The sequence below is a fragment of the Bidens hawaiensis genome, unplaced genomic scaffold, assembly GCF_021521415.1.
Source record: "Bidens hawaiensis isolate Kalapana, Puna unplaced genomic scaffold, B.hawaiensis_p1.1 tig00002123_1, whole genome shotgun sequence".
NCBI lineage: Eukaryota > Viridiplantae > Streptophyta > Magnoliopsida > Asterales > Asteraceae > Bidens > Bidens hawaiensis.
In genome coordinates, this window is record NW_027491112.1 from 472,784 (window position 1) to 497,240 (window position 24,457).

Below are 24,457 nucleotides of genomic sequence, written 5' to 3' on the forward strand. Positions count from 1 at the left end.
ATTTAACATTTTGAGAAATTATTTTTTTCTTTAAATTTATCACACTTGTGCTAAGTCATAGATATCTTAAGAATTATTTTGGTTCATAGTTTTTTAAATACAATTGCAATTTGAGATATTAGATCTCACATGTGACATGTGACTAGAATGTATTATCCTATCTTCTTATGGAATGAAATATTGAATTTTGATTCATCTAAATCGCCTTCAAAAGTCACCTCTGCCACCACCATCCACCAGTAGTTTAACTCTACTATCCACAATCACTCATTTGCCACAAGTCTGAGATACAAACACCAAAATTAAAACGTTCACCACATGATTGCAACTTGATACACTCATAACATGAAAATGAGTGGATTAATCAATATGTAGAAAAACATAAATCTAACAAGAGTTTTGTGTATCAAACTCAAGAACATCAAAAGTAGTTATGAATAAAAGAAATTTTTGATTGAACTATGAATTATGAAATATGAATTTAAGAGGGTTTAAGGGCTAAAAAGGAGAAACTTTGTTATTTATGAGTTCTAATCTAATCATTGACCTTTAAAAATCCTTCAATTGAAATAAAATTGTTGAAGCGCCTAAACACAAAATCAAACCATAGAACTTGTATGTGTTGCCACCGACGTGTAAGTATGGATGGTAATCAGTCGGGTATGACACATTTTTGCTAATTTCTGTCTTATACCATATTGTAAAACATTGGTCTTATACTCGCTAGGTTCGCAGGGATTAGCAGGGGTATTACCTAAAAACCAATTTGATATATCAAATGCTTAGTTCCAGTTTTAACAATTCTGTATACATATATATTTTTTATAATTTCAAGTTTCAAAAATCTTCAAAATCCGGTTCATTATATTTCTAGAGATTATACAATACTTAAATATATTCGACTTTGATGTAGGTAAACAAGTATGAGATCAACAATGACGAATTTCGCCAGTTACCATTCATGTCTCATTGCTTGTCACATACTTACATCTTGGTAAAATCAAGAAACTCTAGCATTGGCCCAACTATAAAATGTATATATGTTAAATAGTAAATTTCAATAAAGTGGTTAACAAGATTCACAATTCAACTTGAGAATAAGAACCATACTAAAATAACACAAGAAACTGCTCAAATTTCTAGTCAGAAATTGGTAAGCAAGTGTAGCAATATAATACATTTGACATCATATATCCAAAAAATGGCATATAATTCACAACACATTGCAAAATACACACCTTTACCACACTCAAAACTTTCAGAAAATTGTTTGTTCTCCTAGTTCTTGCCCTGCCATACCTTCTTCAAGCACCTTCTTAAAGAAGTCTTCCAATGTATCCTTCCCATAACTCGGCGTCCCCTCATCGCTATACTGCTTAGTTTCCGGATCATAGATAAGCATACTTTCAGCCGCATAATACCTCCCAATTTTCCCAAACTCCGCCACATCCTCCAACGAAGGAAATACGTTTACAAGAAAATCAAGAACACCGATCGCAAAATCCATTATTTCAATCGGAACTTTAATAAAATTCGGTTTCTTTCCCGCCAGTCTAAACAACATTTCCCCTTGTTCCAACGGTGTCAACGCCTTCCCGGGCCCACCAATCGGTAAAATCTTATTAATGTGATCCGTTTTCAGCACACAGTCCGCAATAAACGAAGCCAAATCCGGCTCGCTTATCGGCTTAGAAGCACACAACTTCCCATCACCAAACATCACATACGGCTTCCCATCTTTCACAAGCTCAACTTGCCCCCCTAAACTTTTAAAAAACGCCGTCGGCCGAACAATGCTATAACTAAAACCATCGTCCTTCTCCGCTTCTTCCACCAATTCCGCTTCGAATTTGAGCTTCGCTCGTTGGAATTCGAGCAACGGCTTTTGCACACAAATCGCAGACAACAAAACAAAATGTTTCGCCCCGAAACTCTTACCGGCTACAAGACTGTTCCTTGTAGCTTCATAATCAATCTTCCAAGAATCTTTAACACCACCAGACCTACTAGCTAAACAAGACACCACAACATCAATAGAAACCCCTAAATTTTTTAAACTTTCTTGTAACACATCCAATTGGGTGACATCTGAGAAACAAACATTAGCACCATGAAGCTTACTCAATGTATCTTCTTTACTGTTTTTACCTCTAATCCCACTTCTTTCTCTGCACACTGCAATCACATTAAACCCTCTGTTGACCAATTCTTTGACCACAAAATTACCGATGTATCCGGTTGAACCCACTACTAAAATGTTGATATCTTTTGTGGGTTTGTCTCGGAATGAAGAATTAGGGGGTGAATTGAGAGTTATGGGGGTTGAAGTGGCTGCAAGATTGAATCTTTTTGGGTTTTGGATGTGTTGAGTGAGAATGGAGATGGGTTTAGTTGGATTTTGTGTGGTGAGATGAGATTGTTGAAGGTTGAGGTTGAGTAAGTGGGTGTGATGGTGTGGAAGAAGGATGAAGTGGACATGGTTTAAGTTTGAAGATGGTGAGTGGAAGATGTTGGAGATGATGATGATGATGAAGGAAGCATTTGGTGTTTTTTTTATCTGTTTTGATAGACGAATCCAAATGATTGGTTGGTGTTTCATACTTTCATAACCCACCCCTACCCTCTTCTAAGTAAGAGTGTTTGGGATTCTTTATTTCTAGCTAGTTATACCTTGTTTTTCATAAGTTATAAAATCCTAACTTATGAAAGTTTCTTTTTTCTTCTTTAAAATAGTTAATAAATTATATTACCCAAACATTATTTTAACTTGTAAAAGTTAATAAATTATAAGGAGGTAAAAATAAGGAAACCCAAACACCCCTTAAGTTCTCATATATCGTGGGTTAGGGATGAGCATTTTCGATATCGGTTGATACAATCAGTATGAACTGGTATTAAGTTTGGAGTTTTTGGTACCGGTACCAGTTCGGTTCGGTACCGGATCCAGATATTTCAAATTTTCGGGATCGGTAGCGGTATTATCCCAAGCTCATGCCTATTGTGGACATTAGTTGTCTTGCATTGAAAATCTAACCGAAACAACCCGAATTCAAAATTAATATAACTAAATGAAAATCGAGTTCTAATTCGGTATCAAATTAGAAAATATGAATTCTATTAAGATGAGTATTTATTGGTTTGGATTTCAAGTACTTGGTTTTGTAATAGGCTAGATGTTTAATGGGCTTTACAAATAGAAAAAATCATAGCCCAATATATGTAATGTGGGTTTTTCGGTTCTAACATGATCTAATTTTTGTAGAACCGAAAGCTGTTTACCTTATTGGTTTTGGTTTAAAACCGAACTAGAAACCGTATACATAATTCCTACATCTTTCTTAAAGGGTTCGATTTGATTTTAGGTTTAATTGGTTTAGACACTATCATTAATTAAATTATATGGTTAAATACTTTATATTATTATTGTAAAGTTGGTTTTAGTGTTTTACCATTCCAATCTCGAGTAGCTCACATATCATTTTTAGTTTTTCACCCCTATAAACTACCCATGTTTACAAATTTCGAATTTACATATTGTAGCTTCAAAATAAGCGTAGAGGTTTCAATCTATCATTAGTCGTGTCTGCCTATAGAATAATGCTACAGGTAACATTATTTCATTGTCTAAATTTATATCAATGAATCAGTTGAAACTCTCTGAAATGTACAAATCTGTCAAAACTATAAACGCGACTTTGTAATTCATTTTAATATTTACGTAAATAAATTCAAAGATACAGAATCACGGAACGGCCAAAGGAGCTTCGCTCGGTTGGCCTAGCTTCCTACGCTGACGAATGCCTCACATCTTCTATTAACTTTTTCAGTAGTGACTTTATATTCTGACACAAGGTTAATTAGACTAAAATGTTCCATATAATACTTAAAATTAGGATAAAAGACCACATATCCTATCAGTACTATTTGCTGCAGTGGTTAAACAGAAAAGAACAAAATCATTTGTAAAACTGTAAACTATGTAAAATATCACATAGATTTTTAATCAAATACATTAGTACACCCACTCAAACCTGCTGAGATACATATACAAATACATTAACTTGTATGATCTTTTGGTAGTTGGTTTTGGACTTCTATCTGTTATTATGTATTCTCTATATAATACACAATATACTTCTTCCTATGTTTTTCCTTTGGTTGATCAACTTACTTTTTCTTGCCTTTAGTTATACATGGTCTCTCTTTAGTCTTTAATCTCTACTAACCCAAACACACGCATTACACTTCCGGAAATGCGTTTGTACTGCTACCACATTCTTTCAGGTCGCCGAAGATGCGCTGCCGAAAATCTGATACCATCATTGGAAGTCCTTCCTGGAGTGGCACCATCGGCCGCCATCCTAGAAGCTCTTTAGCTCTTGAAATGTCTGGCTTCCTCTTGTGAGGATCGTCTTCCGTATTTGGTCTGAATTCTATCCTTGCGTTTGGATCTATCGTGTCTTGCACCACCTGCAGTAACAAATTTAATGATTTCTTGAATCTGAATGAACCACCTTATAAGTTTTAGCCAAATTGGATTTTAATAGTTCAAACTATGATCCATGAACTGTTAATTATTCATGCGCGCGGACAATGCGAAACATGACAATCCTAACTTTCACCTCTGTTGCCAACGGTACCCATATTTTAACAGGAAAAGTAACTGTGTACCCTGAAAAAAATTTATGATTTTTATTCTTATCGGAGTGTTGTAAATTTCGCCCTGCTTGCGGTGCGCGCATATAATGTATATATGTGTGAACCCTCGGGTAGGTAAAAGTAAAATTGCACTAATTTTAACGTTATTTTACTAATCTCGTGAAAATAACGTTAAAAGTGGCAGAAGGTTAATCAGGCATCATGTGGTGGCGTTGATAGCCGAAAGACAATGGTACATGCACCAATCAGCCGGTGTCCCGATGATTGAGTGTTATGTGCCTTATGTCCAAGGCTTGATGCAAAACTACTATCGAGCCGGGGGTCTCATCGGAAGCAGCCTCTCTATCCCTATGGGGTAGGGGTAAGGCTGTCTACATCTTACCCTCCTCAGACCCTACCATAGCTTGGCTATTGGTGGGATATACTGAGTACGATGATGATGATGATGATCGGAGTGTTGTAAATTGTTTTGAAACAATATAAATAAAAATAAGAAGCTAACATGGTTATTTCTAGATTAACTTGTGGTTTTCCTATAAAAGTGGGACTGTTTTGATAACGAATGTGAAAGTTAGAGGTGTCATTGGTCACATTGTCAGTATAATTTATTAGCGACCAATGAGTTTTGGCTTGAATTATTAAAATTCAATTTTGCTTAAGTTAATAAATAAAATGATGGTGAAAAGGGTAACCTTTGCGAGTTCGAGCATGGTGAATTCACTTGGGTTGCCTAATTAAACGGCCCAACATGATCTCCTTCCATCAGCCTAATTAAACCTTCTACCTGTTCTTCATCCGGTACACATTATATTTCATAATTTATTGTGATATAAAGCCATAAGTCACAAAGTGGACGATGAAGACGAAAACTAGCTTTGATTACCAAGTCGGAAACATATTGGAAGCTTCTAGTTTGCTTCCCGTCACCATAAACAGTCATCGGCTCCTTCCTCAAGGCCTAGTTCATGCATACAACATCACAACAAGTTTATTGAATATGGATACTTTTGTTTAATGGTTTCACATTCTATGTAATTTATAAAGATTATCAGTTGCTGATCTTGAGTTTCTAAACACATACCTGAGCCACAAAATTGCTACCAACACGCCCGTCATCAAGGCACATTCGTGGTCCATATGTGTTGAAAATCCGAGCAATCCTGACCTGCAAACAATATCATCAAAAACATGTTATGTGATGAAGTCAAGAAGTGGTTGACATTGTAGTCATTTATTAATTTCACCGAAGTGGGTTGTTTTTGAAAATTATGGGTTTGCGAAAGTCCACTCTATACAACGATGACATTATCTAGACACCACTAACATATCATATGGCCCATATGGTCATATGGGTCATATTGTAGGCGAAAAGTGGTCAAATGGACCGTTTTGATAGTGATATAGCCCGTATGGTAGGGAGCAAAGGTCACTTGGGTCGTATGAAGAAGATCATAAAATACTCGATCTCAAACTAACAGACCCATGTAGTCATCACCCATTTTCAAAACAACCTAATTCTGAAAATTATTATAGGATTTTCTAGATTTGCTATTTTGGATGAGTATTGGAAGAAGATCATAAGAACCTCAAGGTTAAGTCCTCTATGGTAGTCCATGGTAAGGGTCTCCGCAACTCGCTTGCGTTCATCATAACAACTTCTAACAACTGCCCATAAATGTACCCAACCGATCAACCCATCAACCTAAAACAATGTAATTCATGGTATATAGAAAACTAATAAAGGGTGTGAAAACACTTGTATAGTTAAAATATAATGTATAGTGTATTAAAAATAGACTCACCGATGGGGTTAACGTTGCCCCAATTGGTCTCAACTTGTGGGTGCTCAAGGGGATCACCATAGACCTCACTAGTACTCGTTAACAAGAATCGTGCATTGACCCTCTTTGCGAGCCCTAGCATGTTCAACGTTCCCACCACATTTGTCTTGTGATCTCTATCTTAGTTAAGGATTCTTAATATAAACCCAAATCAACATGCTAACTACACTCTACACATAAACTTTGAATCAACAATTTCATTATTCTAGGGGACTCGTTTAAAAGTATCTGTAGACTCATAAACAATTTATTTTTACTGAAAATTTGTGAATCTTTAATGTGTATGATTCAATGATTGTGTGCATTTTAGGAATCGCATAAAAATGTGTGTCATCATATTCACAGGTATTAAGATCCTAAGCAAACCGCTTATACCATAGATTAAAAGGATATAATGGTCTTGATGGGATTGTACTTGTAATGGACCGGGGAAGCTGGACAAGCAAGATGATAGATTTGATCAACCTCTAACAAAATGGGTTCAACCACATCATGTCTAATGAGCTCAAACCTAGGGTTCTTAAGATGGTGTAGGATGTTATCTTTCCTGCCCGTGAATAGGTTATCGACTACAATTACACTGTCACCACGAGCCATCAAACGATCCACTAGATGGCTTCCAACAAACCCGGATCCACCTGTCACTAACACCCTCAAACTCTTCGACTTTAATCCCAGAGGGATCTTGCCACCTACATCCAATCTAAACTTTAACAATTGTTTGATATTCTCAAAGAACAAACAAAGATGTTAGAATTCTTAATCTCAAACATGGACCGATCCATCTTTACATTTTGTTCAGGGCGAAGGTTAGTGAGGGCCGCCCCCCCCCCCCTCGCGGTTTTTTACGTAATAGTGTAAATTTACCTTTATATGTAGTGTAAATTTAGCCGTTTTCGGCCAAAAATTTGAGCCCGGCCCCTTCCGTTTTTTAAATTCTTTATACATTTTGTGTCCGGCCCCCCGGTTTCTGATGAAGGCCCAAGTATTGACGAACAGGCCATGTTATATTTGGAGGCCCATGATCGTGTCTCCAAAGGTGGCCCACGAAAACGGGCATAACTTGGCCACGAAGCTCCGTTTCAGGCCTATTACCAGTCAAATCGAAGTTTGAGACGAGGAGCCCATTGTGGCAAACAGCCTACGGCGGTTTGGCCCCTGTCCAAAGCCCAAAAACGCCTCCTAAATGAAGTTTTGGGCCTTTTTATCTTTTTTTAGTACTTTTTGTCTTTTTGTTTTTGGGGTTGTGTTTGGCCCATGGCCCATTTTAGGCCCATTTCGTATTTGGAAGTCTTTTTATATGCTTGTGATGTAATTCCAAAAGTTAGACTTGAATATTAATAAATTTCGTTTTTCTCTTCATTTTCCCTAGACATTTGGGTGGGATTTGGGAGTTCTGAAGTTCATCACGGGTATTCACTGAATCAACGTGATTCGATCTTTGTTTTGTTTATGCCGCTGCATCAGTGTCTTAGTCCAAACTTCGCCACTGTTTTTGATAATGTCATTGTTAATTCATAATGCCACATAATCCTAGGGGGTGTGTGCATGAGTCGATTTTAGACTCAAACCTAACCAAAACCAAAGTTAGGGTTTTCGGTTTTAGAAAACTGTTCATTTTTTGTTTTTCGTATTGGTTCGGTTCAATTATGGTTATCAGTTATAATTTTGGGCTAAAAATGTTAAATGAATGAATTTGTGTCCTTACGCTTGTCTTAGTGGTAAGGAAGTAGAAATCTATTGTGGAGGTTTAGGGATCAACTCTGACACCACTCGATTTACTTCGAGAGACATGATTTACATCTCTCATGTTGGTTGTGGGATTGGTCAATGAGAGACACCCTTTTAAATTTGTGCCTAAAACTTTTGGCTTAAATTTCTGTTAACCCTTTGTTAACGAATTTAGAGCATGCAACTTTTGGACCAAAATGAATTTTGATCATAAATCCAATCATTCGGTGTGGTTCGGTTTGGTTTAGAAGTTCAGTTTGTTTGGGTTTTGGAATGAAGCATAACCGAAACCTAACCAAAATTTTTAGTTTTCATGGAAAACAAAAACCGAACCGTCTGTTATTGGTTTCGATAACTTATTTCGGTCCAATTAATTAATACTCATCCCTACCACAAATCATAAAATAAACCCCATACATGAATAATATTAAAAACAATACGGAAAAGGATATATGTACTTACCTGCATTCACGTGGCTGGAATGAAGCTCGTAGGCTATCCGACGAGGTACCGAAGTCAGCTCGGCACCATAAAATGAACCCGAAATCTGTTCATATTGCAGGGGAGACATGGACGGCAAGGCGGCGACAATATTGGAAACGAGAGCTGCAATGGCGATTCCAATGAAAACAAAAAGCAAACGGTGTCCTTGAAACATGTACCGGATGGAATCTTTGATTGAGAATGAGAATCTTTTAGGGTTCATCATCTGGGCTTCATTTTTGTTAATGGTTTCCGGCGTCATTTTGAAAATCTATGCATGCATGTGATGATTATTAGGCGAATTGGTTGCTGTTCAAAATAATGATATGATTGATTATATATGAGGATTCCTAGGATTGCATGCTTTATGTGAAACGTAAGGAAGGTCGAAATTGACGGTGATTTATATTTATGACGATACTTTATTGTGCATGATCCCTCAATTGTGTTAGTGTGTAGGTGTCGTTAGTTTATGCAAGCAACTTAACTTTTACGAAAGTTATAATGCTTTGCTAAAAGCTTTTACACACTCGTACACAATTGCTACAAAGTTTTGAAACTTGTTATCAAGAGATAAATATTTTGGGACCTAATTACGGTAAATTGTGATATACTAGAAGTGCGGTGGTTGTCCAAGGGGGCACCACGTTAGCCATGTCGGCCGGTATTTTGAGTCTGGTATTTTTGACCGGTTTGCTAAAACATCGTACCGGCGGTTTTTGTATAAAATACCGGTTTTTACCGACAAACAGGTTTTAAGCCCGAGAAATTTTTGATATTTGCGGCCCATATTTTTCAAAATTACTTTTAACCCAACAATTAACATTCAAACATGTAAACTTTAGAGCTATTTTTTTTTTAAAGTGATTGTTTTTGCATTCTTTTTTTAATATGGATTAACTTTTAGATTATTTTTTTGTTATAGGAATTATTTAGTTTTAGTTATTTTTGGTTTGAAGTTAATTTATAGGAAGTTACAAGGTAAGCTATTCAACCGGTTGAACCTCCCGGTTCAACCGGTTGTACCATTTTTTAGCCCAATCTTATACAAGTAAAATACCGGTTTTTAAAACGTTTCATGTCATCACTTTTTGGCGTTCGAAGGGCAGAGCTGCTAGCTAGTAGATTGGCAGCGCGTGAAAGGGGAAGAGAGGTGTAGGCCAATCAAATGAAGCCATTTGGTCATAGGTGGCGCCAACCACTACTTAATAAAAATTTAGACAAGCTTAATGGTGTGATTGGTTAAAAAAAATTAAGTAGAATTAAAACCCAAGCTTTGCCATGTAAGATTCCATTATTGTGGATAATTCATAAAATATTGAATTTGGTGAAATCTCTTATCTACACTAATTGTTATACTTGTAAGCACCCCGTTGGGAACCCTAGCTAGTTGATAACATTGAAATGTGGTTTTTTTGAATGAAGTTTATGGACCATATATAAGTGTTAATTATGAAACTTGAATATTGGCTAGTAAAACTACATGGACTGAATGATCATTCTTGGTAAAAAAAATAATAATAATAACTAAGTATGTATTTGAATTGGTCGGTGTTTAGAGAAATAAGAACTCGAAATAGGGTTCAAATCCTTAGATTTTGAGATGAAAAATCAACGATTTGGAAGCTACATGATAGTCCTATCAAGCTTGGTAAGTGAATTCTAACATGGGTTTAAGTTATAAAGTTGTTGTAGAGTTAATGATGCAGTCATAAGAAATAACTTAAGGGTTTACGTGCTTGTTTGTTGGTTGTAGATGATCCAATTCATGTGTTTGTTGTGCTATTTGATTTCTTGAACTTCGTTGATGATGTTTCTATGTTGATGCATGCTGATGGTTTTGAGGCATAAAGTGGGTGCTTGCTTATAAATGTAGTGTAATCGGTTGTTGCATTTAAGTGTGACTTTCATTGGTCAAGAATCACCATATATATCTAATTAATGTTTCTAATCTTTTAGACATAATCAACTTGGGTTTAAGACCAATAAATAAAAAAGAGACTATTGGTCGGTCGAGTTATATGCCTAGTTTTGTATTTAAATTGCTACTACTCACATGGATTTTACTAAGTTCAATGAAAAAGATTTATTCATCACTTTGTTGCATTACACCACTTTGATCAAAATCATCAAATTGATTATTCTTTGATCCATATCCTAATTCTCAGTAATCAACATCTCCATTAGCTTAAATAGACGTCTCAAATGAGTTCCTCAATAATTAGATACCAAATTTTCTTTGTACGTTATTTAACCCGTTTAGACGTCCTAAACTCAATTCAAAGTTAAAAATTTTAATTGCCAAATTATGATTCTTTAGTTTAAAAACAACTCAACAAACATTTAGAAACTTTAAAAAACACTAAATCAACAAATTTCACCATCATTTCATCTTTAGAATGTTCATTTGGTGACAACCAGTGTGAAATAGACGTCTATTTAAAATTCTGTCACAAAAACCATAATTTCAATTCTTTGAGTTTTACAAATCCAAATACAATGAAACAAGAATTGAACTAATCGAAGAAATACACAATACTTACCCAAAGAACAGCATATAACGATTCAAACAAAGACTAACATCATACTAGTCTAATGAAGACCAATTAAGAACTTAATACAAAATCCGTCCAGATCGAAGAAGGAAATTGTTGCCGTCAATCACTAAGGATGAGTGACTAAAAAGTAGAGAAGATGGTGTTGTCATATAATAACGTTTCTCTTTCTCTTGTATATATGAGACACAGACGAACCCATTCAAGTGAAAATAAGTGCTAAGCCCAACTTAAGACCCATCAGCAGCAACCCTTTTAGCCCACAGTTTAATAGACGGCTCATATCCATCATTCTCAACGTATAACATGAAACATAAACAAAAAAACAAGTTAACCAACAAATTCGTATATATGTTTGATAATGAATTGGAAGTATACATATATTTCAACAAATTCCGTGTTACACCGTGTATAAGTATATTAGAGTAGTGTAGCATGGTGAACCAATGTTGATCTAGTAACGGGGAATGCTGTGAGATTGTACGACACTAGTCAAAACCATTTATTTCCTCAACTTCACAATATGCACAGTACTCTTTTTACTAAATAATACTTGTTAAAACCACTTATTTATTGGCTTCTGGTTAATTTGTTTCAATTACGAAGGTTATGAACCTACAAGATCAATCGGGTCAAAATCGGTATCTATCATATCGAGTCCAAACCAGTTCAGGTCGGAATTAGGTATTTTTTTTTTTTTTTGTTGTGATATTTTTGTAAAAAGGATAAAGAGAACAGATAAAAGACCTGAGGCCCAATAAACTTATAATGTATATAACCCAAAAACAAAGTTAGACCCAGACCATCATCAGCCGTGATTAGGTTGAGAAGGAGATCAATAATCGTAAGGTCAAATCGGGATCCATGGCGTCCGGTTGGGGGATTACAGGCAACAAAGGACGATGCTACGACTTCTGGATGGATTTCAGCGAGTGTATGTCTCGTTGCAGAGAGCCTAAAGACTGTTCTCTTCTCCGTGAAGACTATCTCGAGTGCCTTCACCACTCCAAAGAGGTACAATCCAATCAAATTCATATCATCCTGTAATTTATTTATATTTTTCTAACTTCATTTTCAAATTGAACACATCGGTAAATGTTGATGCTGTATTTAGCCCATTTTAAACCCTAATTGATTATTTGCACATTTCTCTATATGACATCTGCAACTGTTTCTGATTTTATAAATACTGTTACCATATTCTGTTTGTTTGCTTATGCTTATGTATGTATGTATATCTGATGGATGTATAATGCAAATACCTAAGGAAATGTGTGCTTGTGCTTTTGAATCTGGATTTCATTCTGATATACATTATGTGTATAAATGTGGCTTTGAAGTTCAAAATCTAGCTATACTTTGCCATTGGCTAGGAGATTGTGGTAGTTTTGATGAGTTTAAATTATTATTATTATTTTAGTGAGTGGTCTATTTTCTTTGATTGTTCTGTTTTGCTGATATGATAATATTGAGTGATTGATTTATCATTGAGACTTGGTTAAAAGAATGGGCAAGGCGCACCGAGGCGTTTAGGTCCTCAATATGCTTTGTTGACAATCAGAAGTTGATAATTTTTACATAGCATTTGGTTGTTCTACAACACCAAATTTTGACTAGCTTTGACCTAGAAGTACATGAGGCAGTTTTCTAATCACCTTGTGTGTCTTGTGCATTGCCATCAAGCACACCTTTTTAAATCTGGCATTGAGCTTGGTTGCATCGCTGTTTTTGTTAACGGCGCATCACTTTAAAAGTTTTGCTGAATGTGGTGGTTTATTGAAAAATTGAATAGGGTCACTTTGTAGTGTTGGATTCTGGAAGTTGTTAATTATTGTAAAAGCATTATGAGTTTGTTTGAGATGCTGTCAGTTTATATCCTATATAACTCTATATGCAATAGTTCAGACCAATCGGTTTTCCTTTATATTACATGGTTTTTGTCTAGATCACTGATTTAGTTTTAGTTTACTATTTCACTGAAGAAGTAAACTTGAGCAAATGTGTAATTGCTTAAGAATACAAGTTTATATGCTTCATAGATTGCTGTCAAAATTTAAAAGAAAAGGAAATAGACATTTATACACATACTTAAGTGTGATCATTTTTATTTTAAAATCTCAAGTTATACAATGGCTATGAAAAACAGAAATCCTTAATGATGGAAATAATGGAATCCAACACTAGAGTTGTTAATTTTGACAATCCTACACACTCACAGTACACACTATGCAAGTCATGTAGTGGTGTTATTTTGATTATGCAGTTTAGGATGGCTTCACATAAATGGATGTGTATTTCATTGGCATTTTATATAATTATATCTTGACATATTGTCACAATTAGTCATCTCTATAATGTATAATGTATACTTTTATAGTATTAATCATTTAGTTTTGTAACTTACATGTTATGAGAGAGAATAAAATTAGAAGGAACCTAGCTCCCACTAGATAGTAGATACCCTTTAATTAGACAGACAGGCAGTTCTCCTCAGCTACCCTTTATATTGTTGGCGACATGTATTATTCATCATATGTGTTATTTACATATTTACAGATACTATGTTATGTACAAAAAAAAATATCAGAGATTAGAATATGTACATTACTACTTGAAACTCAATTTAAAACCATTTTGAGAATTCTATTTTTTCACTAGTATATTAAATTTGATTTTGGTATATGATACAGTTTCAAAGGCGAAACCGGATTTACAAAGAGGAGCAACGCCAGATAAGAGCTGCTTCACAGAAACCAAATGGTGGAGATGGGGATGGAGTTCCTCATCATTAGTGTAAAACTCTCAAAATTCATGGTTTTTAATAATGATTGAAGTGTGCAATCTATTTTATTTCTGGGAATTTGGTGCACCCCTTTGTTGTTCTAAGCGGTTTGAGTACCTGTTTCATCAACAACATGCTATGTTTATGCACATTTTGTTTTAATGTTAATCACAGACCCTTTTTTGTTGTGTGTAAATGCATATCACACGTGCGTTTTGTGATTATATAGTATTTTCAAACCACTGGTATCACAACTGCAGCTACAGAAAAATGAACGCTGCACGTCAGTTTCTCTCTGCAGCACACAGTCGTCTCCAAATGCTGTGCATGTCTTGGCCCTCCTTGCAACCATATCCACTCTCTAAACCAACCATTTCCACATCCTCATTCTACCGTCACCAGTTGCAATACACAGAGCCCAAGTTTTCATAAATAACCTGCAAATATCAGCCGGACGCCTAAATCTCAAAACCTTAAAAAATCTCATAATATGCAAACAAAGACCAAAACCCAAACAACTGAATGCCCGTTTATATTTGTTAATTATGGCATCATGCTTACTTTAAAACAGCGGGACTGAGGCGATGAGTCTTACGCTTTAAACTGCATAAGACGACACGCGTACATGACACACCTCACACCCATGTACCTGAGTGCCTCTTGTGCATATGCAGTTTTTGTGCATCTGATAGGTTATACGTTTAGGTTTTTATGTTGTGCACAGGTATTTACACCTAAATTTTGGCTGCGTGATGATAAAATTATGTTAAAAAATCGTATAAATACTTTGCATCTTGCATATGCGTTGTGTGCATACTTGCCTCTCTTCAGCTTCAGTAACTTCATCGCCTTGGTGTGGCTTGCGCTTGTTTAAACCGAGAATTATGTTGTGTAGATCACGAGATGTACGATGGATAGAGTGTGAGAGATCTATAGACGAAAGGTTTTGCTCGAAAAGATGGTTCTTTTTATTCGAGTGAGATTTATCTAATATTTTTGTTGTCATGTTCACAGAGGGCACACGGTTGCCTTCGGTACCGATGCCAAGATTTTGAGAAAATTGTTTTCGTACCTATACCAGTTCGGTACCCGAGTTCATCCCTATATCTTACCAACAAAAACCACATTCGATCACAAAAAGTCACCGTTATAAGATAGTATTACATTCAACGAAACGTAGAGCTGAGATTCAACTTCTGGCCTCGGCTGAGTAACGAAACTTTACGAGATTTCAACTATCAACATTAGTTACATAATAAATTAATAACACTATCATAAATCTCTTAAAACACTAATAATAATAAATATGATCACATATTGTCATCTTCTCTAAAGTATTTTTAGAATTATTTTGTAACTACAAACAATAACAAAAAACATGTCTCTCGTAACGGTAGTGGCAGCATGTTTTTATGGGTTACGGTCGAATTCTTTTGTCAGCCAGCATGTATTTAAGGGTTAAGGTCTGATAGGAATCATATTCTAGTTTTAGTCCTAATTGTCATTTGTCTATTTTGGGAGGGGGTTAAGTGTAATTATATTTCTATAAATAGGTATCAATGACCAATAGGGAGAGTAGGTTATACTTATGTTTAAGATGGCATTGCCATGGCTCCGGCTTATGCGGTGAGATAGGACTAGGCTAGAGATGTTCAAAACGGTTTGAGACTAGGAACCGGAACCGGTTCCTAACCGGTTCCTATATTCAAAACCACCTTTTAAACCGGTTCCAGGCTCGAACCGGTTAGGGAACCGAACCGGTTCTCCCACCCTCGGACACCTAACCTATCTAACCGGTTCTTACCGGTTCCTAACCCGGTTCCTGTACCGTAACCGGTCAAAAAACGGCTATTTTTGACCCCAACGGTCAAAAAACGGCCAAAAAAAACGGTTAGGAACCCGTTCCGGTTCCAGAACCGGTTCCGGTTCGGTTCCGGTTCCTACCCGCCCCCACTCAGAAATGCAAGAACCGGTCATGGATCATCGGGTTGAATCAGATAGGGTCCGGTTCCTACAAAAAACGGGTAGGAACCGGTTCGGGTCCACCGGTTCGGTTCCAGGAACCGGTTTTGTTGATCATCTCTAGACTAGGCCCGGGAATATCTTGTAAACTTTCTTTACGTTTTCAATAATATAATCGTTCTTCCTTTTTATCCCTTTTATCTTCTCTAAATTCAATCTATAACATATCAAACCCTATCACGGTCAAACCAGCGAATGATGGCCAACAGTTTGACAGCATTTGTTTCTACAGCAACATATAAAAGCCATTCACTTCACTAGTCATGACTTCAAGGTTCGATCTATACATACCAGTGATTATACAGACTATTGATGCAAAAATTGTTTCTAATGAAAGTTAAATCGTTTAGAATTCGCTTTGGAACTGAAAACGTAAATATTTTTAAATTAAACTCCAGGTTTCCGATCCACAATCTATTTGTAATCTTTAACAGAATACTATTGACTAGCATCAGGTGAATCAAAGATTAAACTTACTTAACACAAACACCAACTGAGGTCCAAAAACATAACCAAACTTGCAAATAGTTTGCATATCCATATTTAATAAGCAACAAAAACCATACTTAAAAGCAACAACTACAGCAAGTGCCTCAACTCTTTGCAGGCTCGGGTCACTGGCTCAAGATGATAATCCTTAACACTTAACCTCCTTCAACCCAACACCAAAATACAAAAATGTCGGGTCGGTAGCACCTTCTTTGTAGTAAGCAAACACTATTGTCGAATCATCATGCATGCTCTCCCCAACGAAACTGCAAAAACATGTCATAATCATGATTTTTGTTTTTTTTTTTAAAAAAAAAAGATAACCCGAGACTTACAACTGAAGGTCACTGAGCTTTGAGAGAAGAAACTTCGTTGCCGCCTCGATGTTCTTCTTAAAGAAATCTTGCTTCTCTTCATCGAGCTTGGGGGTAATGAGTTTGATGTACTTCTTGATATATGCAACAAACTGCTTCTTGTCAAAAGGGGGTTGTTCCTACATGCGCATCATAGTTTTATAAATATGTATAAACATTTAAAACCTTAATAACATATCATAATATCATAATCAGATTAAACTATTTACCTGGAGTCTAAAGGTATCGACAATGTCGACCACCTTCACTGCTTGATCATCAACACCTTCATCTTCATCACCTCCTTCTGCAGAAGGGTTTGCACCAATGTCAACAGCCACTGCTCCTTGTACCACCCACTGCACAAATAATATTAAAAACACACGTGATTAGCGTTTCGTTCACCGACAACTTCCAACATCAAAATTTACAAAATAAAGACAGGTGCAAGATTATACCTTTCCTTCAACTTCCCACAAGATCCCATTCAAGATCTCCTTGTAAGGAAAGGAGTCAGAAAGAAGCTCATCACCTAAATTTACAAATACAGTTTTATTTAAAAATAAAATTATGTAAATAACAATAAAAAAAACTTATTAGAGAGAAAAACAACTAAAAAACATTGATTTAATCAATTAATCACAGAATCAATTATACTCAAAATTGTCACTTTAAATAGGATTAATTTTATTTCTCTATTTTAGCTCATCAATATCAACTTCAATTCCTTTCTTGAATAATAATAATAACAACAATATTAAGTCAATTAAATTTAAAACATAATAAAATCTGAAAACAGTTAGATCAAATAGCATCACCATCTAAATATAGCATTCTAGCTAATAACTTATTGAGTAATATTATCAATAAAATGATAAAATAATAAAAATAGCATTCTAGCTAATAATTTTTTGAGTAATATTTTCAATAAAATAATAATAATAATAATAATAATAATAATAATAGAATAATAATAATAATAAGTCAATTAAACTTAAAACACAGGTAAACTGTAAACATAACAAAATCTGAGCCCAGTTAAATATTCAAACATCACAAGCTGAAAAAGATATAAACTTTATACAAATTCCAACAAACCATTAAAGCTTCAAACATAACAAACCCTAAAACCAGCTAACAAAAACCACAACACAAATCAAACCCAAAAATTAATCATCAGATCTAATAAAACTTCAATCGGATAATCAAACAAGAACCTACATCTACACAATTAAATCAAAACTATAGCTAATCGATTACTAAAACTAAAAACCCTAACATAATCAAGAAACTAAAAACCCACGAAATTGAAACGAAAAGATTACCAGAAATCAAATCTTGATAGACCAACATGATGATTCTGGATCGGTGGAAACAAAGAGAGCAAAAAGTAGGCAACTTGCGATGATGATTGGTACAATACAAGAGGGTTTGTGGAGTATAGATACAGCGGGTATATATAGCCCAATTGGGTTTTGGGGATGATGAGTTTGATGTCATATTACGAATATAGGTTTTGGCTTTTTCGTGATTTACGGTTTTACCCCTTTTTTTAATTATTTGGTTTATTAGTGTTGGGTTCAAATTCAAAGTACTAGATAGGTCATGTTTGTTTTGAGTCTTTAAAGTGTCTATTTGAAGTAGTTATTGTTAGGCGACTTATACAAAATAAATGTTTAACAAGTTTTATCAATTAAAAGGGGGTGTAGGATTTCTTGTTTTCATCAACTTATAACTTATTAACTTTTTAAAAGTTAATAAGGTGTATAAGTTGTTTGGTAAAGCATAAGACCTTATGGATTTTAACTTATAAAGAATCACAAAATAAAGAGGTTTTGATAAGTTAGGAAACTGTAACTTATTAACTTATGGGTTTGATATTCCCATTAAACGGACCCTTACACCTCTCGTTTATAACTCACTTATCAACTACCACATGCATCTCTTTACTCGTCAACTACCCAATGCTTATAAACGATGTATACACCGATTCAGAAAACTCGAAAAACACAAGATCTCTACCACTATCATCTTCCTCGTCTCCGTCCATCCCTACCAAGTTTGTTTAATTTTCTGATTTTGTGAAGAATTTCATTAGATTAAACTCCCATGTGTATTTCATCATGATGTTTCATGATAGGGTTTTTGTGTTTCCAAAGTAAGGGTTCTTCATGGTCACTGTTAGTTAGTGTTGTTTAATGTCGTTGAACCATAACCTATTACCTGAAGTAAACGTTAGCATCGTTAGCATGAATCTTGTGTAGTTTATGAGGTTTTGTGTTTGATATGATTCCTTTATACAACTATGTTTAAATCTTGTTATTGGATACAAATTAAAACACACCCGCAATGTGTCTATTGAGGATTTGGTTGAAATCTTCTTATTGACTTTGGCTCATGGTTGTATGAATAAGTTTGTCCATAAATCTCTTAATCATTCTGGGGAAACCATCCATCAACATTTCTATAAAGTTTTGGAAGATGTGCTTAGGATGAGTGTTGAAATCATCAAGCCAGCTGCAAACTATAATGATGGAGCACCCGCATATAGATAAAATAAGTCATTATTATCAAATGTTTAATGTATTATCTAATGTTCAAGGTTTTCAATGTTCTAGTTCATTTTACAAATGATATAATAATGATATCTTGTTTATAGAACTGCATTGGTGCTGTTGACGGGACACACGTGAGGGCCAGGCCCGCCCATGAGGAGGGCATGGAGGGCTCAAGACCCAGGCCCACTCTCAAACGAGACCTATAGATTTTTGTATGTATGTGTATTTCTGCGATTTATACAAGTAACTTCAGTCATTAACCTGAGGATTTGGCCTTATGGCTAGATGTGAGTTTCTTAAGTCTAGAAAATTCTCTTGTTTGCCTGAGTTCTAAACCCATTGCAAACATGTGTAAGCTTTTTTTATTAAGGGTAGCTTTTTTCTTAGTTGCTCTTTATATTTTGTGTGTGTTGTTCTTTCATGTTATTTCTATGTTTTCTTTAATGTATGTTTTTATTAATATGATAATTTAACGAAATTATTTTCTAGGTTTACTTCCCGTACTCATAATGAACCTGTCTTATATCGATCGAATTCGTGTTAACTCGCCACCGCAACGTCGGTATTCTTTTATTTGTTTTTTATTTCTAAATGTGTTAATTTGACAAAATTAGTTTTTGGGTTTAGTTTCGGTACCATAACAAACGTGGCCGTAATGCCCAAATTCGAGTCAACTCGCCGCTACAACACCTACATTTTACCGATCGAATAAACGTCGTTTTTAATGCGTTATGTTTTCATATCATTTTATTTTTTGAGTTTGTATTTTAGGGCCTTTTAGTTTTTGTGTCCGAGGCCCTTCTTATTTTTTCTATTCTCAAAGACGGCCCTGGTGAGGGCATCAGTTCGATTGAACAACCAATCGATGTGCATTGGTCAAAGGGATATGTCACACAAAATATAATGGTTGTTTGTGATTTTAACATATGCTATACATTTGTATGGACCAGATGGGAGGGGACTGCACATGACACGAGAATCTTCAAAGAAGCCTTACAAAGACCTGACCTTAAGTTTTCACATCCAACGGGTGGTTAGTATAATTTTAGTAGTGCAATTTTTATGCTTTTAATACTTGTTTGAAACGACTAACAACTGTTTATTTTATTTGTAGATAAAGGTTACGTTGTTTGTGCCGGATACCCAAATACTAAAAGGTATCTTGCTCCGTGCAAAGGTGCGAACATTCGTTATCATATACCAGATTTTCGACGTGGACAAACTAGCGTTATGTGTGCTCCTCGCGGATCAAAAGAGACATTTAACTATTTCACTCATCATTGCAAAATATAATTGAACGAACTTTTGGAGTGTGGAAAGCTAGGTGGACGTTATTGAGAGATATGCATATTAATTACACATACAATCACCAAGTGAGTATCGTGTTAGCGTCGATAACGATCCATAACTTTATTAGAAATGTCGGTAGGTTTGATGAAGCATTTAACACGACCCAACAAGAATATTACAATCACACAGAAGATGTTGCTAGTAATGAAGACAGTGAAGAAGTTCCGGCTACAAATCGTACATGTGATGATGTTATGCATATGGCAGCGATAAGATATATTATTGCGCATTTTGGTGCTTTTTTAAATATTATAAACGTTATATTATTATGGTCTAATCAAGAAATTATAAAATATGTAAACGAGTTTTATGTTATACATTTCGTAATATTTTGATCAATATGCTAGAGATGAAAAATAAGTATATAATAGTATAAATAAGCAATCCAAAACACTTTTTTATAAACAACTTATTGATTTATAAAAGAATGTCTTTTTTAGTCATTTTACATGAATAAATTAAACCTAACACTTCTTAAAAAACAACTTATTGACATAAGCTAATCCAAACACTTTTTTACAAACTCCTTTTTAAAAAATCATAAGTTAATAATTCTTTTTCACAAAAAGTCCTTTTAAATAAGGAATCCCAAACACACCCTAAAAATGCCATTTTTTTTATAAAATTTAGACACTTGAAACTTAAAAGAATTATTTACATAAATATAAAAAAACCTATATGTTAAGATAAAAAAAGTTTGGGAGTGTTTTTTTATGTTTTTTTTATGAAGCAAAGGCTACGATTATTTAAAAATAAAGTTTACACATCATACAACTACAAAAGTGTATAAGTGAAAGAAGGGATACATAACTATGTTGGTATACGACTATACGGGCAATAGACCTAGGGGTGATCTATATTCAAATCTTGTAATTATCGTCACATATATTTACCTACTGACATTAATCTAAGTCATATTAAACATGTTAAACGTCGTTCAACTTATGTAGGTCAATATGAAATCATCTTTTATCAATAATAAGTTTTAAATCCTACTAAACAAGAATTGTGTGGATCTTGATACAATTCAAGGAAGAAGAAATCACAAAACTAAGAGGTGTGTGTGAAATCGACTTAAAATAGATACCATATGTAGTTTGTTCAACATGATGGATTTCGTTGTGTTCATCATCAAGTGCAGTAAGTAGTTTATGATTCAAATTACATTGTTGCATTGCTATTTATGAGGATGTAGTATATATCGGTAGCAATGTAGTGAAATTTGAATATCTAACAAGTTTTCTTTTAAGAAATAAGTGAGTTTAAGCAAATTACAAAGTTCTTATGTTGAAATTGGGTTTATGGGCTACGAATACAAATAGAGTTGTTATGTTAGTATACAACGTATAGTCGTATACAAACATTATATGGTTTTATTACAACACTGATGACGATATATGATCGTATAAGAATTCTTGAAGTCGTAAACAAGCCTTTAATATTTGAATAAATAATCTGATATGAAATTATTATGAACATAACAAGTCGTTAAGTCGTTAAGGTTATTTCTATGGCATATGCCTTGTTTATATGTTACCAAGCTGAAATACACGAAATTAATCGTTTTAAAACTATATGTGTATGTTATTACTTTGTATATTTTAAAAGTAAATTGTGATACGTGATTTATTATGCTGAAGTTAGGTAAGTAGTTAGAATATGCTTAATGGCAGTGAGATTATAAATCATGATAATTGCTGAACATGTAACTCATACAGATTGAATTCGTTCTTTGCACCACTACAAGCGACATGTTTTGTTACCTAACATAAGATCAATGCGCATGGTTACGGCCACAATTTAAAAAAATATATATTTTATTAGCTTTGTTTTGCTTTTAATTTGTTTTTAATTATGTTAATTTGACGAAATTACTTTTTTGGGTTTCATTTTGGAACCGTAGCAAAGTTATTAGATGCCGGTCAAATTCGGGCCGATCAAGCATCATTTTCATTTTAATTATGTTATTTTTTGTTTTAAATATCTTAATTTGATGGAATTATTCTTTCGGTTTAGTTTCGGAACCAAAACAAACCTAACCTGTACCGAACGAATTCACTTCGCCTCGCATCTTCAACGCTCGTGTTTAACGACCGACTAAACATCATTTTAAATATGTTATAAGTTATACGGGTGCCACTACTATTCTTGACGTTTACCAATTTATTTTTTGGGTTTAGTGTTGGTACTGTAAAGAACTTAACCAATTTCAATCGAATTGGTGTTGGTTTGATATAGGAATGAGATCGTACCATACCTGAAGTCCCGAACTTGTACCGAAGTACCGGTACCGAACATTAACAAACTGCGCACTGAATATTGTACCGAGTTTATTGGTATAGTGCATGTACGAATGCCGGTATTTCGGTACAGTAACCACTTTTTTATTATTGTTCAAATCTCTAATGATCTTGATACCGATATTAGTACATATAACGAATAAGGTAAATAAGTTTGGGTGTCAAATTGGCTAAACTGGTATGAGTACTGACTAATGATACTATACCGACATCAATAAACCATAATACCAATAAGAAACATGACGACTTCTCAATAAAACCTCTACATATTCCGTAATATGACGGATTTTGCTAACCGTTTATAATTTAAAACACAAACACATGTCTCACATGAATTGAAACATCATTTACTGTGTGAGGCCTCGTTTACACTTTCTCGAGTATTAATTAATTTGTTTTTATTATATAAAATTATTAAATGCCAAAATTAAATAACTAAACTAAGTAAACGAAAGCAAGCATATAACTAACTAAAATTGAAGTAAGAAATATATTTTTTAATTAGATAACTGTTTAATGAATTAATAAAAATTTAGATAAACTTTATAATATAAGACTAGAAATTTTTTTTGAAAGTAACTACAAAAGTTACCCATATTGTCATTCAAAAGTATATACAAAATAGTCATTTTGTAAAAATAAGATAACTAAGAATTTAACGATAGTTAGTGGAAATAATTAACAAAATAGGTGACAAGCCAACTATAAGATAATTTGTGTAATTAATCGAAGATTAAGAATTATTTTTATGGTTCTATACATTTAAAGCATGATATGTGATATTTTGTGTAAAAAAATTAAAATAAAATAAAAAAAGAAGGTGTTTAACGAACTTTTATTAAATTATATTTTTTTAATAAAAATATTATTTGGTTTGTTATACGTTTATAAACTTTAAAATATGTTATATAACAAAGTCGGTTTTGCTTTTAAGTTTAATTTAATAAATTTGATGTTTTAATCATGTATCAATAAAAAGTCACTATTGTTTGTTTGTGGGGTCACTTTGGTTTTTGTCTTTGTTAACTCTAGTATGTAGCTTGATCTTTGGTTTAATAAAATTCCGTCTTTAAAGAAAATCATTAACATCAAACCAATTAATTATAATTATTTAAATTAATATTCCTAACATGTGATTTAATCAGAATAATTTAAAACGAGTTTTATGAGATAACTAGATATGATTTTAATATATTTATGTTTATTAATTAAACAACTATTATGTATTACAGATAATTAATAGGTAATTAATTACAACTGTTTATCTTCTAAAATGATAATCATTAAGATTACTTGCAAGACAAGCTATTCCAAAAGTTTAGTATGCTTTTCGG

The 24,457-nt window shown here is 34.1% G+C and overlaps 2 protein-coding genes and 2 pseudogenes across 2 annotated transcripts; 1 reads left to right on the forward strand and 3 right to left on the reverse strand.

The window, feature by feature from the left end:
• Nucleotides 1-1,243: 1,243 nt before the first annotated feature.
• Nucleotides 1,244-2,560, reverse strand: LOC143605099 (divinyl chlorophyllide a 8-vinyl-reductase, chloroplastic pseudogene; annotated as a pseudogene).
• A 1,354-nt stretch (nucleotides 2,561-3,914) lies between these two features.
• LOC143605110 (UDP-glucuronic acid decarboxylase 4-like) lies at nucleotides 3,915-8,976 on the reverse strand (annotated as a pseudogene).
• Nucleotides 8,977-12,072: 3,096 nt separating this feature from the next.
• Nucleotides 12,073-14,183, forward strand: LOC143605121 (NADH dehydrogenase [ubiquinone] iron-sulfur protein 5-A-like). Its single transcript, XM_077081349.1, has 2 exons — nucleotides 12,073-12,283; nucleotides 13,960-14,183. Exons 1-2 carry the CDS (start codon nucleotides 12,134-12,136, stop codon nucleotides 14,059-14,061), a joined length of 252 nt encoding a protein of 83 aa, XP_076937464.1. The 5' UTR covers nucleotides 12,073-12,133; the 3' UTR covers nucleotides 14,062-14,183.
• A 2,346-nt stretch (nucleotides 14,184-16,529) lies between these two features.
• LOC143606652 (translationally-controlled tumor protein homolog) lies at nucleotides 16,530-18,392 on the reverse strand. The gene is made up of 5 exons (XM_077082350.1): nucleotides 18,241-18,392; nucleotides 17,374-17,447; nucleotides 17,146-17,274; nucleotides 16,898-17,055; nucleotides 16,530-16,828 (listed from the first exon to the last, which is right to left on the reverse strand). Exons 1-5 carry the CDS (start codon nucleotides 18,266-18,268, stop codon nucleotides 16,711-16,713), a joined length of 507 nt encoding a protein of 168 aa, XP_076938465.1. The 5' UTR covers nucleotides 18,269-18,392; the 3' UTR covers nucleotides 16,530-16,710.
• Nucleotides 18,393-24,457: the final 6,065 nt, after the last annotated feature.